Raw genomic sequence first — 15019 nt, forward strand, 5'->3', positions numbered from 1 at the left:
TTGCCAACGATATTGCCGTTGGCCAATCAGAGGAGGACACATCAGCTGCTCGCTGGCACGGACATTAGCGCCGTGCCAGCGGCGAGAGCACAGCAGCGGACGGACGCTGGCCTTCAACCTCTGCGGATGCTCTAAAGAGCGACAATTATTGCCTAATCTGATTTAAGAGTGGCGGGAAATAGAATAACGCTGGTTGGCGCTTGATTTTTGACTGCGAAATTAAAACTCACTCCTCCGCTGTGTCTCCTACTTTAAAAGACCAAAGAAAATACTAGAATTGTGTGTTGTGGTTGACAATGGCGGTTAATTCGGGCAAATCCCCCAGAATCCGGCTCGTCGGTAGTCGGATTTATGATTCCGTCAACGGAAAGACTTGCCATCAGGTTTGATTTCGAATCGAAGCCCCTCTTTTAATACTATTGGTTATTTTCCTTTAAATAAAAAGGAGATTTATAAAACTCCGATGCTTGTTTGACAGATTATAGCTAGATTGTGATGCGATTGAATAGAATGGGTTTTTGGTTTCTGACATTTGATCTTGGGGTGTCAAGTGTCGCCAAAAAACAAGGGATTTCAGTGCAGCATGCAAGAACCACAAGATTATCAAGCCGTGTACCATTATGTATTGTCATAAATGCCTCTTGAACAGGTTAAATATTGCTCTTTTTTTACTGAGTTTTTGAAAGAAATCCGCAATGAATATATTATGAGTTGTTCTTGTGTTAGGTATGGCGAAAAGGCGGAAGAAGTAGATGGTTTAGGAGAGTGGAGCTGTCCCAAGTGTAGAGGCATTTGCAACGGCAGTGTTTGCATGTGAGTCTTCTCAATTCTCTCTCATTTCTTCTTCTTCTTTACTCTTTTTGTGTTTGTGATACCATTGGAGACATTGTTTAGGAAGAAAAGAGGTCATCAACCCACTGGTATACTTATTAACATGGCAAAGGCAACTGGCTTTTCATCTGTTTCTGAGATGTTGCAACATTTTCAAGCTTCTTTGCCAAATAAGGTGAAACTTTTCTTCTTCTATACCATATACATTAACAATAATTTTGACACTTGTTTTTTGGCTCTAAAAAGCGGGGGAAGGAAAATTCCGTTACTGCCAACAAGTCCAAGAAAGTTTATAAAAGAAAATTGGAGAAGGAAGCTATTGCAGAAATGCACAACTGTAATAAGAAGAAGCGTGGAGCTGAAGGTACTGATATAGACAAGTCAAACAAAATGAAGAGAGGTGGGATCATATGAGCTGGAAATTAAGAAAGATGCTGATAAAATGTGTGTACTCAAAAAATCAAGGAAGGAGTTGGAGAAGTATGATGGTAAGAAGGGTTATGCCTCTTCAAAAAGTCCTAGAAAATTAGTATCTGAACAAGAAGCAAAACTCAAAGTCGGACGCAATCCAGATGTTGTAAAGCGTTTAGAAGATGATAACACAATGCGAGATGAAATTGAGTCTGCCATAACGCTAGTTTCCTTGACATACCAATGCCTCTGGGGATAGAATTGAAAAATGTAGCTGGACTTGATGTATCAGCGGAAGATGTTGGGAATGCATTGCAGTTTTTAGAATTTTGTGCTGCTTTTGGAAAGGCAACTGATTTTACTTGCAACCCCCTACTTTTGATACTCATTTTTTCGATCTAAATGGGACCTTACATTTGTATATATAGCTTATTTTGATGTCCTAACCTTTAACTGGACTGGGAGCACATTTATGTTATCTACACATGCTTATTTCTTATTGTCAAACAATTCAGTATTGAATATTTTGTTTTCTGTTTCTGATACTCGTTATGGTATTGTCAATCTGCAATTTAACTCAATCATACTTTTATATTGAAATGCTATTTGTATTTAAGAATCGATAAGTATGATCGTCTACACTTAATCGTACACTTGTAATTTCTACAACTCTATTTACCCTGTATACCATATGTAGCATACACCAATACCTTGGCCACTTCGGTTTTCCCTGTATATCATAAGTATAGCATGTATTTTAAGGCTTGTTTCATGGGTGAGCTGGACGCCAAGGAATATTTTCTTTGACAGTCCAATTTCATATCCACCTGGCACCTACCTATTTTACAGACAGAGCAAGGAGAAGAGTATGACCTACTTTCTGTAAATTGGCAAACATTTATTTTCTTTTACAAGGATACGTTGTTAATCATTTTCCATTTTCTATATAGATGTGGAAAACTAAGTCCATCAGCTGTAAAAAAAACACATGGTTCAGTGCACTTAAGAACTGCTTCGCTGAGTCTCCAAGCTTTGTTAAAACAAAGGGAGTGGAATGTTTAGAGAGGGCATATCTGATTACGAATCTTTGAAACCTTCGGAAAAGCTTAGGCTCTTAAATTTCCTCTGTGATGAAATTCTTGAAACTGTGTAAGTTCATTATAATATTTCCCCCGTCCTTTCTAATATTTATGTATTCTCTTACGTTGCTCAATTTGTTGGAAACACGTCAACTAAGTAACGTCGCTACCACTGAATCCGTAGAAAGTCGGACTTGCAATGCTATACGAATAGAGCCTTTGCTTAATGAAAACCAGAAGTTGAATATAATTGTATTGGCAATGTACTGCATTATTATGCATTACATGTTTTGCTCCATATATTTTATCTAGCTGACTTTATGTCTTATGTGATGATCTTGGAAAGGGAGACACTCTCACCTTAAATGAGAAGAAATGATTCTCCATTGCTGATGAAGGGAAGGCAGTACAGTAACAGAAGATCTTTTTCATTACGGTCTCTTCTCCAATGAGTAAGTTTGTTTCATTAATGTGGTATACACACATTGAATCATTAATTTCTTGGTTAACTATTCAAATGCAAATGCAAATGCAAATGCAAATCAATATCAGTTGCATATAAAAAACCAACAATATTAGATTATGTTTAAGTTGCACAATCTTTATTAGATCATGGCAGAATACCTAGTTCTATTTCTGCTACTAGAACATTGTGCAACACAACTAATAGCAATACATGAAAAAGATGCATGTAAGGTTTATTGGTTCATGTTCATGATACATTCATGGCATGAATTAAATGGTACTCAAGCATTGATTTATACATTCATGGAGTAACTCTCTATTTCCAAGCATGATTTATACCCTAAACTATGCAATAGGTTAAGTTAGTTAATACCTCTCTCATGTCCTGTGAACATTCTTTTAACCTTTCTTGTTAGTATGCCTTGAATTTGTATAGGATTATGTTTCCTAATTGGGATAGGATTAGGTTTCCTAGGCCCAGTCTGTCTCATGTGTGCCTATTTATATGAGAGTAGAGCACATAATTCTGCAATCTGAAATCTGAAATCTGAAATCTGTAGCCATAATCTGAAAACACTCTGAATAAAATATGTTCTCTGTTTCCTGCGCGTGGACGTAGTCAACAACGTTGGTGAACCACGTAAATCTGTGTCTTCTTTACGTTTATGTTTATCTCGATTACACAATTGCTCTATTCTGTCACAACAAACGGGTATCTAGAGCATGGTTTTCGAACTAGGGTTTTGAATTCCGCATCTGTTAGGGTTTCTGTGTTAATCAATCAAGATGTCCGCTCTAAACGTGAAGGTCGACAAATTTACTGGGAGAAATAGTTTCGGTCTATGGCAGATCAAGATGCGATATTTGCTGAAGCAGCAAGGGTTGTGAGCGCCTCTAACTGCAAAAGGAAAGGCGAAAAAGACAGACGAGAAGGATGACGAGTGGGTAACCATAGATGAAAATGCTCACTTGACAATCATGGTGTGCCTGTCTGACTATGTTATCATCGAACTCGCTGATCAAGAAACTGCGGCTGCCCTCTGGACGAAGTTGGAGAGTCTATACATGACGTCTCTAACCAATAAGTTGCTCCTGAAGCAACGTCTGTTCCGATTACGCATGCAGGAAGGTACGCCCCTTCGGGACCATCTTGAAAATCTGAACAAAATTTTGCTGGATTTGCGTAATGTTGAAGTTAAAGTAGAAGATGAAGATGCTGCTTTAAGTCTACTAGTTTCTTTGCCTGAGTCATATGAAAATTTCGTTGAATCTTTTATGACTGGGAAAGAAACTCTGTCACTGGAAGATGTTCGATCTGCTCTCCACATCAGAGAAGATCGGCAACAGGCAGCTAGTTCAGCCATAGCGTCAGGATTATCTGCTACGGGTACGGGTTAGAAGAAATCTGGAAAGAAGACGTCAAAATCAAAAGGGGGATCGAAAGGTTTCCAACCCGGAGACATCTGCAGACACTGTAAAGAACCAGGGCACTGGAAATATGATTGTCCAAAGAAGAAAAAGAAAGAGGGCAAGAAAGGGGATGCCAATGGTTCAGCAACTGTGGCAGAAGCTGATGACTTAGACTCTGAAGTAAGCCTAGCGCTGGTTGCAGATGACCAGCCACACAGCAACGATGTGTGGATTTTTTACTCAGGAGCATCGTACCATTTGTGTCCGCACATGGATTATTTCACCACTTACGAGTAGATAGATGGAGGCAATATTACCATGGCCAACAGTGTTGTCTGCAAGGTGGTTGGCATTGGCTCTATCAGAATAAGGACGCATGATGGGGTGTTCTACACCTTCAACGATGTTAGGCATGTTCCACAGATGACGAAAAATCTTATATCTTTGAGTACCTTTGACAGTAAGGGATTCAGCTTCAAAGGTGAAGGTGGAGTAATGCATATTATGAAAGGTTCGAAGGTGGTTCTGACAGCCTTGAAACGAGGTACCTTGTATATTCTGAGATTCCGGCCGAGAGTATGACAAAGCTATGGCATATGAGGCTTGGTCACATGGGGAACGAGGAATGCAAATTCTGTCAAAGCGTGATTTTCTCTCTGGGCATAAAGTGAAGAATCTGGATTTTTGCGAACACTGTGTTTTTGGAAAGCTTCATCGCAACAAGTTCCAAAGAAGGCTGTTCATCGGACCAAGGGGACGCTCGACTACATTCACATGGATTGTTGGGGTGCATCACGTGTTGAATCTATTGGAGGTCACAAGTATTTTGTGTTGATGATTGATGACTACTCGAGGATGACTTGGGTGTTCATGATGAAGCATAAAGGTGACTCTTTCAAGAAGTTCAAACAGTGGAAAACCTTGGTGGAAAATCAGACAAGGAAGAAGATCAAGCGACTGAGAACTGATAATGGTTTGGAATTCTGTTCGTCTGAGTTCAACGAGTTCTGTAAGAACGAGGGGATTGTTAGCCACCACACTATTAGCCATACACCGCAGCATAATGGTGTGGCAGAATGCATGAATCAGACACTGCTGGAAAGAGCGCGATGTACTCTTTTCCAGGCTGGGTTGACTAGGAAGTTTTGGGTAGAAGTAGTAAACACAGCGTGTTACCTGATCAACTGTGCACCTCACACTGGCATTGACTGCAAGACACCTTATGAGGTATGGTCTGATTCACCAGCAGATTATTCGTTGTTGAGAGTTTTTGGAAGTACTGTTTACTATCATGTGAGTGAGGGTAAATTAGAACCAAGAGCTAAGAATGGGGTATTTGTGGGTTATGGATGAAAATTTTATGCTTAACTCAATTATCAAGTTTGTCGATGCAGAGGAGTCTGATAGTGTTGATAAACAGGTGGAGCTGCAAGTCACTCACAATGAGAGTGAATCACAACTCCAAGGTGAAAAAGATCAACACACTACTGCTGAAACTACTTGTTCTGATATCCATCTGGAGGCTTGTCAAAGAAGCATTGCTATTGACAGAGCTAGGAGGACAGGTGTGAAGTCTCCACAGAAGTACGCTTTTGAGGACATGTTGGCATATGCACTACAGGTTGCCAGTGAGGTGGAAGATGAACCATCCACTGCAGAACCATCCACCTACAAGGAAGCTATTTCGGGTAGTGAGCATGCTAGATGGCTCGCTGCAATGGGAGAGGGAATGGAATCACTATGGAAAAATCTGACTTGGGAGCTGGTCAAACAGCCGAAAGGGAGAAAGGTTGTTACTTGCAAGTGGATATTCAAGAAGAAAGAAGGGACCACAACAGATAAGGGTGTTAGATACAAAGCTCGGCTAGTTGCAAGAGGGTTCACGCAGAAGGAGGGGGTTGACTATAATGAGATATTCTCACATGTGGTTAGACACACTTCCATCAGAGTGTTACTTGCGATAGTTGCACATTATGATTTGGAGCTTGAATAACTGGATGTGAAGACGACTTTCCTACACGGACTACTCGAGGAGGATATCTACATGACTCAGCCAGAGGGATTTGTAGTTCTGGGCAAGGAGGATTATGTTTGCAAGCTGAAGAAGTCTTTATATGGACTAAAGCAGTCCCGGAGGCAATGGTATAAGAGATTTGATAGCTACATGATCCAGTTGGGATACAACAGGAGTCCGTATGATTGTTGTGTATATCACAACAAAGTTGATGATGGTTCCATGGTCTATCTTGTTTTGTATGTGGATTATATGCTTATAGCTGCAAAGTCGAAGTCTGAAATTCAGAAGTTGAAAGCTCACCTCAGTGCTGAGTTTGATATGAAGGATTTGGGTACTGCAAAGAAAATTCTGGGCATGGAGATATCTAGGGATAGAACAAAGAAGAAGCTCTCCCTGTCACAGAAGAGATACATTGAGAAGATTTTGTCAAGATTTGGCATGTCTACATCAAAGGCTATTGATACTCCAAGTGCCATAAATATTCATCTGTCATCTGATCAGCACCAAAATCTGAAGCTGAGGAGGAGTACATGTCTCAAGTTCCATACTCGAATACTGTTAGGAGTCTGATGTATGCTATGGTCTGCACTAGGACAGACATAGCACATGTTGTTAGTGTTGTCAGCAGGTTCATGGGGCAGCTTGGAAATGAACACTGACAGGCTGTAAAGAGGATTTTTCGTTATTTGAGAGGTACGTCTGATGTTGGTCTCGTTTATGGAGGTGATATTTATTGTTCTGTGATTGGTTATTCTGATTCTGATTATGCTGGAGATGTTGACGGTAGAAGATCTATGACTGGCTATGTTTTGACTCTTGGTGGTTCTGTTATTAGTTGGAAGGCAACTTTGCAGGCTGCAGTTACTTTGTCTACGACTGAAGCAGAGTATATGGCATTGACAGAAGCTGCTAAAGAGGGAATATGGTTGAAAGGGCTAGTTGGTGATCTTGGTCTACATCAAGAGCAAGCTGTTGTGTTCTGTGATAGTCAGAGCGCTATTTGTTTAGCCAAGGATCAGGTCCATCATGAGAGGACCAAACATATTGATGTGATATATCATTTTCTGAAGAATGAGAAGAGAATTGAGGTGGAGAAAGTAGGCACTACTGATAATCCTGCTGATATGTTCACCAAGCCGGTCCCGCAGAGTCCGCAGAGCAAGTTTCAACATTGTTTGGACTTGCTTAATGTCATGAGTTGTTAGTTGTCCGAGGAGGGCAAATTTGAGGCAAGGAAGGAGAAGTCTGTTCGTCTGGCATTGTAATGATACATCTGCAAGGGTGAACTCAAGTCAAGGTGGAGATTTGTTAGTATGCATTAATCTGTATAGGATTATGTTTCCTAATTGGGATAGGATTATGTTTCCTAGGCCCAGTCTGTCTCATGTGTGCCTATTTATATGGGAGTAGAGCACATAATTCTGTAATTTGAAATCTGAAATTTGTAGTCATAATCCGAAAACACTCTGAATAAAATTTGTTCTCTGTTTTCTGCCCGCGGACGTAGCCAACAACGTTGGTGAACCACGTAAATATGTGTCTTCTTTACGTTTCTGTTTATCTTGATTACACAATTGCTATATTCTGTCACAACATTTCTTAATCATTCTTAAGTAATTGCATAAGGGTCCTCAATTTCTTATGACAATTTGAGATACAAATCTTAAGAATGAATAGAGTCCTAGTGAAATTAAATTTGATTGGTTTCTTTTAATTATTAAGAAGAATCAGTTTAGTTTCATTCTCAATGTTTAATCTAGCAAGCTAAAATATTATTTTAAGAAAATCTTACTCTCTTTGTTCGTTATCAGTAGTTTACTAGTATATGACGCATGTTTCAATATAGAATAAGTAAAGTTGGAAAAAGAAAAAATAAATAAAAAGTGGTTAGTCTCATTAGAGAGAACTTTGCAGAAATATAAAGTCACTAGCTTTCTTGACGATTCAAAATGGTATATTGATTGGGAATAAGGGAGTGTTTCCTTCATATTATCCACACTTAAATGGTCCACTTAATTAATGAACATTCTTTTCTTGCAGGGGAAAAAAGGATGAGCTGTTGATGTGAACAATATTGAAGGAACATAAAATATGTGCTATATCAAATATGCTTTTATTTGATAAATTTTTGAGTTGGCACAATCTTTGAATTGTTTCGGTTGAAAAGTCCTGTGGATCGCAAATGAAATGTCTGTTGTGAAGGAAAAATATTGATTGTGTTGTGTCGGGAAATCACTTTTTTCGTTGCGGGGAAAAATTGTCGTGGAGAGAGGAAATCTCATTAAAAAAATACTCGATTTAACATGTTCAATGGAGGCAAAGAATGTATTCGAATAGTAACCATATTAATATGTTACTTGCTAATTAAATCAACACATTATATTCAAAATATTAACACAGCGATATGAATATGTCAATACAAATTTATATTGACATTTTGTAAATGTCAAAGTAAAATTTGTATTAACATACTTATGTTATTGTGTTGACATTTTTAATATAATGTGTTGATTAGTGAACAAGTAGCACATTAAGCAAAATGTCAAGATAAATTTGTATTGACATACGCATGTTATTGTGTTGACATTTTTAATATAATGTGTTGATTAATTAGTAAGTAGCACATTAAGATAGTTAGCATACTAACGCAACCCATGGAGACAATGCTCAACTCTAATGTTTGTAAATGTACACAAGGGGTGCTTTATAATATTGATACACTTGGAATTTGCATGGTTTTAGAGGGTAGTTGTGACATCCATGACCCAAAACATGCTTTATTTTACATATTAGCATTTATATTCATTGGAATTATAGATATATAAATGGATTGCTATAAAATATGGTACTCCCTCCGTCCGCGAATAGGTGTCTCATTTTTTCATTTTAGTTCGTCGGCGAATAGGAGGCCCGGTTCACTTTTACCATAAATGGTAATAGGGTCTCACCTTCCACTAACTCATTCCACTCACATTTCATTTAAAACTATTGTACAAGTGGGACACCTATTCTACTAACTTTTTTCCATCACTTTTCTAAACATTTCTTAAATTTCTTGCCGTCAAGAAATGAGACTTTTAATGGCGGATGGAGGGAGTATTAAATAATCTATGAAAGGTTGAGTTAGTTATATAATTATGTATCTAGATGTATACACCTGTGATAGCATTTGTAAAATTAAATAATTGACGCAGTTAAGTTGAACAATTAAAATGATAAAATAATAGTACAATACTATATGTTTATGTATATGTCCGTACGAGTCAGGAATAGTTTTCCATTTACTATATGAGCCATAGTGTGGAGTATTAATTTTAGACACATACGTGTGTTTATTTGTATGCTATGTAATGGCGTGTAGTTCCAAACAATAAAATGCAATTCTTTATAATATTGTTACATAGTATTTTAGATAATTGCCATTATTATAATATTTTTATTTGATGCTTGATTTTCTCTTATTTCAAATGACGTATAAGAAATTTAGAGTAAGCATAAGCTGAAGAAGTGGATAGGTGTGAATCTCATTTCCATGACCGACTAGAAATTACTATAAATAGGTCTTCAAGCATAATTTTAAAAAAAGGAGACTTTGGAGTCGAGAGGCAGAAAGTGAAAGTCAAAAGATGAAGAGGTTAGGGATGTAATTAAATTCTTAAATTTTCTCTTAAACACACACGTCTGCTTACTACATATTTAGGATCAAGGTTTGAAAGGGACGAGTAGTCAGGGGCCAGATTAGATTATATGCCATAATTAGGTGTGCATATATTGTACTTTTAATTTTATAAGTGCCATGTGCTAAATTGTTGGGATTGGTTTATATGGTGGAATATGACAAGAATATATGATTCGTGTAAGAGATATGTTTATACATCATATTGGAATTATTTGATAGCATATAATATGGGTGTGCAGTCGATAGAATTGATACGTTTTACATATGGTATCGAAAGTACATGAATCATATAATTAAAGAGGATATGTTACGGTCTTGTCCTGAATCTGAAAATATAGAGGGACCTACGGGTCAAAATATAGAGGGACCTATGAGTCCGATTACAGAGGGACCTTCGGGTCAAAATATAGAGGGATCTATGAGTCCGATTACAGAGGACCTTCGGGTCAAATACAGAGGGACCTATGAGTCCAATTACAGAGGGACCTTCGGGTCATAGAGGAATCCCGGGCAGATACCAGACTTGATTTGTCACAGAATAATAAATAGAATAGAGAGCCATATGCATATGGATGGAAAGTGATTATGATATTTGATATTTATTTATATGTGCAGATTTAGAATATTTGTAAATAAGCCTGATAAGTGATGGATTTTGTAATTATAGTATTTGGATGGTTAAATGATTAATATATGATTTCTTTTACATTAATTTGTATTTATTTATTATAAATATATATATGTAAGAGGGGTTGGGGGTGACAATTTTAGTGGTATCAGAGCAGTGATATGATCTTACTGGGATAGTCTGCATTCTATATATATTATAATGACAATTGTTAGTCATAAGTTGCATTAGCATTTGACTTGTCAAGAATATGAACATTTTTGATTATATATCATCGATGAGAGAAGGGTTAGCCATCTTGCTTCATTATTTAATTGTATGAGTATTTTAAATATTTGTGTATCATATGAAAATAATTAGATCTTGATGGTTGCACAAGAAGCGTATATATCAATAATAAAGTACACTTAATTCTAAATTTTGTGAGCATAACTCTTAAAGATGAGTTAGAGTATCTAACATGCTAATGCTCCTAGAGTTAATATTATCATAATTGAATAGTATTACTTCACCGTTTATTAAGTGAAAAGTTATAGTATCCTTTTTTTTAAATTAACTCATATACTATAGAAAGGAGGAAATTACAAGTTTACAACTGATGTCAAGAGGGCTCGAACTCGGCACCTCATACAATAATGTCTAAGTTCCTTGCCGCTAGGACAAAGGGTCTGGACAAAAGTTGTAGTATCTTTCGAATATAAAGAAATGCAAGAGGCTATTACAAACAATTATAAAAACAATACATGGTTTGGAATTAGAATAATTCGAAAGTAATAAGTATGATCTTTCTTATAATTCTTGTATGAGATGACAAATTTGAGAGAATAAATTGATGTAAAAAGATATAGAGTTGGAATAACAAAATAGATTGAATTATAAGGAGTGCTGAAAAGGTTAAATTAGAAAGACAACGACGGGAACTTAATGGATAACGAATTTTGCGAACAAAATTATTAAAGATGAGAAGAATTGTGACATCCATGACCCAAAACATGCTTTATTTTACATATTAGCATTTATATTAATTGGAATTATAGATATATAGATAGATTGCTATAAAATATGGTATTATTTATGAAAGATTGAGTTAGTTATATAATTATGTATCTAGATGTATACACGTGTGAGAGCATTTGTAAAATTAAATAATTGATGCAGTTAAGTTGAACAATTAAAATGATAAAATAATAGTATAATACTATATGTTTGTGTATATGTCCGTACGAGACTAGGAATAGTCTTCCATTTACTATATGAGCCATATTGTGGAGTATTAATTTTAGTCACATATGTGTGTTTATTTGTATGCATGTAATGGCGTGTAGTTCCAAACAATAAAATGCAATTCTTTATAATATTGTTACATAGGATTTTATCTAATTGCCATTATTATAATATTTTTATTTGATGCCTTAGATTTTCTCTTATTTCAAATGACGTGTAAGAAATTTAGAGTAAGCATAAGCTGAAGAAGTAGATAGGTGTGAATCTCATTTCCATGACCGACTATTACTATAAATAGGTCTTCAAGCATAATTTTGATAAAAGGAGAGACTTTGGAGTCGAGAGGCAGAAAGTGAAAGTCCGAAGACGAAGAGATTAGGGATGTAATTAAATTCTTAAATTATCTCTTAAACACAAATGTCTGCTTACTACATATTAGGCTATATGTTAACATGTGATAACTCAAAGTGAGATGATTTATCTTAATTTTGTAAGATAACACAATTTAACTTAGTGTTTGACTTTGGAGTTGAGAAAGTGAAAGTCCGAAGATGAAGAGGTTAGGGATGTAATTAAATTCTTAAATTATCTCTTAAACACACACTTCTGCTTACTACATATTTGGAGGGTGTTTGGTAGGCTATATGTCTTAACATGTGATAACTCAAAGTTAGATGATTTATCTTAATTTTGTAAGATAACACAATTTAACTTAGTGTTTGATAGCCTAAGATATGAAATTTGGTAGGTTATATGTCTTAACATGTGATAACTCAAAGTTAGATGATTTATCTTAATTTTGTACGATAACACAATTTAACTTAGTGTTTGATAGCCTAAGATATGAAATAAGATGATTTGGTTATATGTGTGAAAAGACATATATGCCCTTCTTATATTTAATTTTTATTAATTAAATCACTTATAACATAATTAATGAGTATAAGAAAAAATTTAACAATAGTAAATTTTATTGATTACGTAGAGAGAGGGAGACGAGTAGCGGGAGAGAGAAGGTGGGGGGGGGGGTGTTTGGGGGAAGGGGTAAAAGGAGGGAGAGAAAGACCGGGGGGGGGGGGGGGGGGGTGTGGGGTTGGGTTGAGAGTGGGGTTGGGTTGGGTTGGGTTGGGTTGGGGTGGGGGTGGGAGTACGAGTAGCCGGGGGGTGGGAGTAGGGGAGGAAGAGAGGGAGGGGGAAGGGTGGGCCAGAATAACAGTAGAGGGAGCGTGGAATATGACATGAATACATGATTCATGTAAGAGATATGTTTATACATCGTATTGGAATTATTTGATAGAATATAATATGGATATGTAGTTGATAGAATTGATACGTTTTACATATGGTATTGAAAGTACATGAATCATATGATTAAAGAGGATCTGTGACGGTCTTGTCCTGAATCTGAAAATATAGAGGGACCTACGGGTGGGACCTATGAGTCCGATTACAGAGGGACCTTCGGGTCAAAACAGAGGGACCTATGAGTCCAAATACAAAGGGACCTTCGGGTTAAATACAGAGGGACCTATGAGTCCAATTACAGAGGGACCTTCAGGTCATAGAGGAATCGCGGGCAGATATTAGGCTTGATTTGTCACAGAATAATAAATGGAATAGAGAGGCATATGCATATGGATATAAAGTGATTATGATATTTGATGTTTATTTATATGTGCAGATTTAGAATATTTGTAAATAAGCCTGATAAATGATGGGTTTTGTAATTATAGTATTTGGATGGTGAAATGATTAATATATGATTTCTTTACATTAATTTGTATCTGTTTATTATAAATATATATGTAAGAGGGGTTGGGGGTGACAGTAGTTTTGTATGAATCTAATCATATTTTGGCTATTATTAGGTATGTTTATATCTACTTCTCTATTATGTTGGTATTTTGACCATTTTGTGAAGAATGTGCAGAAAAATGTACAAAATATGTGGATGTGGAGCAGCTTTGATTCGAGACAGTTTTTCTGGATATTTTGAAGTCCTATTAGTCCATAATGCATACCATTCTCTTCGTCTTTGAAAGATCTTTGCATGGATATCTTAAATGTCTCAATCGGAGTTCGGTAGAAGAAGTTATGGCCATTTTACAAAGACTGCGCGGAGAAGTGACATAGCTGGCAAGCCGCCAGGTTCGCATGCAAACTAACCTGGCGACCCGCCAGTAACGCACGGGAAAAATGCCGTTGGCAGCTGACGAGTTGGCAAATTCGACGCACAATGAACCTGGCGACCCGCCAGCTTCGTCCGACAGCTTCTTTCTCGCCCAAAGTCAACCCTAGGTATATATATGCATAGGAAACGCTTCCCAACACTATTCTACGTGCCTCCAACCCAAAAATATATACTAGTTTTCCACGTAGGAAGAAGAGAAAAATGACCAGAGGACGAGTATTCATCGCAAGATTGAAGACGAGGCCTCAATCCGCCCAATCCAATTCTAGGAGTTCATATTTTAGTTTTATTTTTTTTCAAACAATGTTTTTGAATATTTCTTTCTTTTGTGATGAACTTGAGTAGCTAAACCCTCCGTAGAGTTCTATGATACAATTATTCTTATGTTTAATTAAATTCCTCTTTTTTCTATGCCTTTGCTCATGTGGTTATTTTGACTTCTCTTGTGCTTATACATTTATTTGACTGATCACCTTATAAATACATGTGGATTCTACTACAATAATAGGGAGATGAGTAGTTTAATTTGAAAGAAGAGATGTTGACGTCTTTGCCAATAGACTAAAGGCCATTTGTGATACTAAACATATGACGATTTTACGATTTTGGTCCAAAACATTATCTTTTGAATTATTGCATCATGAACAAATGAAAACGGTCCGGATTTAGTCCATTTTTCCCGGAGCCGTCAAATTTTTAACGGTCAACGACAATTAAATGAATGTTGACTGGATTAACAGCTTTTTATTAGAATATTTAGGACCACAAATGGTCTTTAGTCTTTTTTTAACAAAACAATAACAAATGTTAGGTTATAGTATTAAAAAAATTGAGGGGTCTCCTACTTCATATTCTAATTAAAAGTTGTTAATCCAATCAAAATTCACTTAGTTGTCGTTGACCGTTAAAAATTTGACGGCTCCATCCAAAATGGAATAAATCCAGACCGTTTTTATTTGTTCATGATGCAATAATTCAAAAGATAATGTTTTGGACAAAAATCGTAAAATCATCACATGTTTAGGACCACAAATGGCCTTAGTCTTGTTAATATAATCTAGAGATTTGAGCCTTTGAATGAAGC

The 15019-nt window shown here is 36.5% G+C and overlaps 1 protein-coding gene across 1 annotated transcript; it reads left to right on the forward strand.

The window, feature by feature from the left end:
• The first annotated feature begins 278 nt into the window (after positions 1-278).
• On the forward strand, positions 279-1749 carry LOC121761531 (cell division cycle-associated 7-like protein). Its single transcript, XM_042157173.1, has 5 exons — positions 279-383; positions 552-649; positions 727-813; positions 895-1006; positions 1078-1749. The coding sequence occupies exons 1-5, from the start codon at positions 297-299 to the stop codon at positions 1243-1245; spliced, it is 552 nt and encodes a 183-aa protein (XP_042013107.1). The 5' UTR covers positions 279-296; the 3' UTR covers positions 1246-1749.
• Positions 1750-15019: the final 13270 nt, after the last annotated feature.

Source organism: Salvia splendens, chromosome 13 (assembly GCF_004379255.2).
Source record: "Salvia splendens isolate huo1 chromosome 13, SspV2, whole genome shotgun sequence".
NCBI lineage: Eukaryota > Viridiplantae > Streptophyta > Magnoliopsida > Lamiales > Lamiaceae > Salvia > Salvia splendens.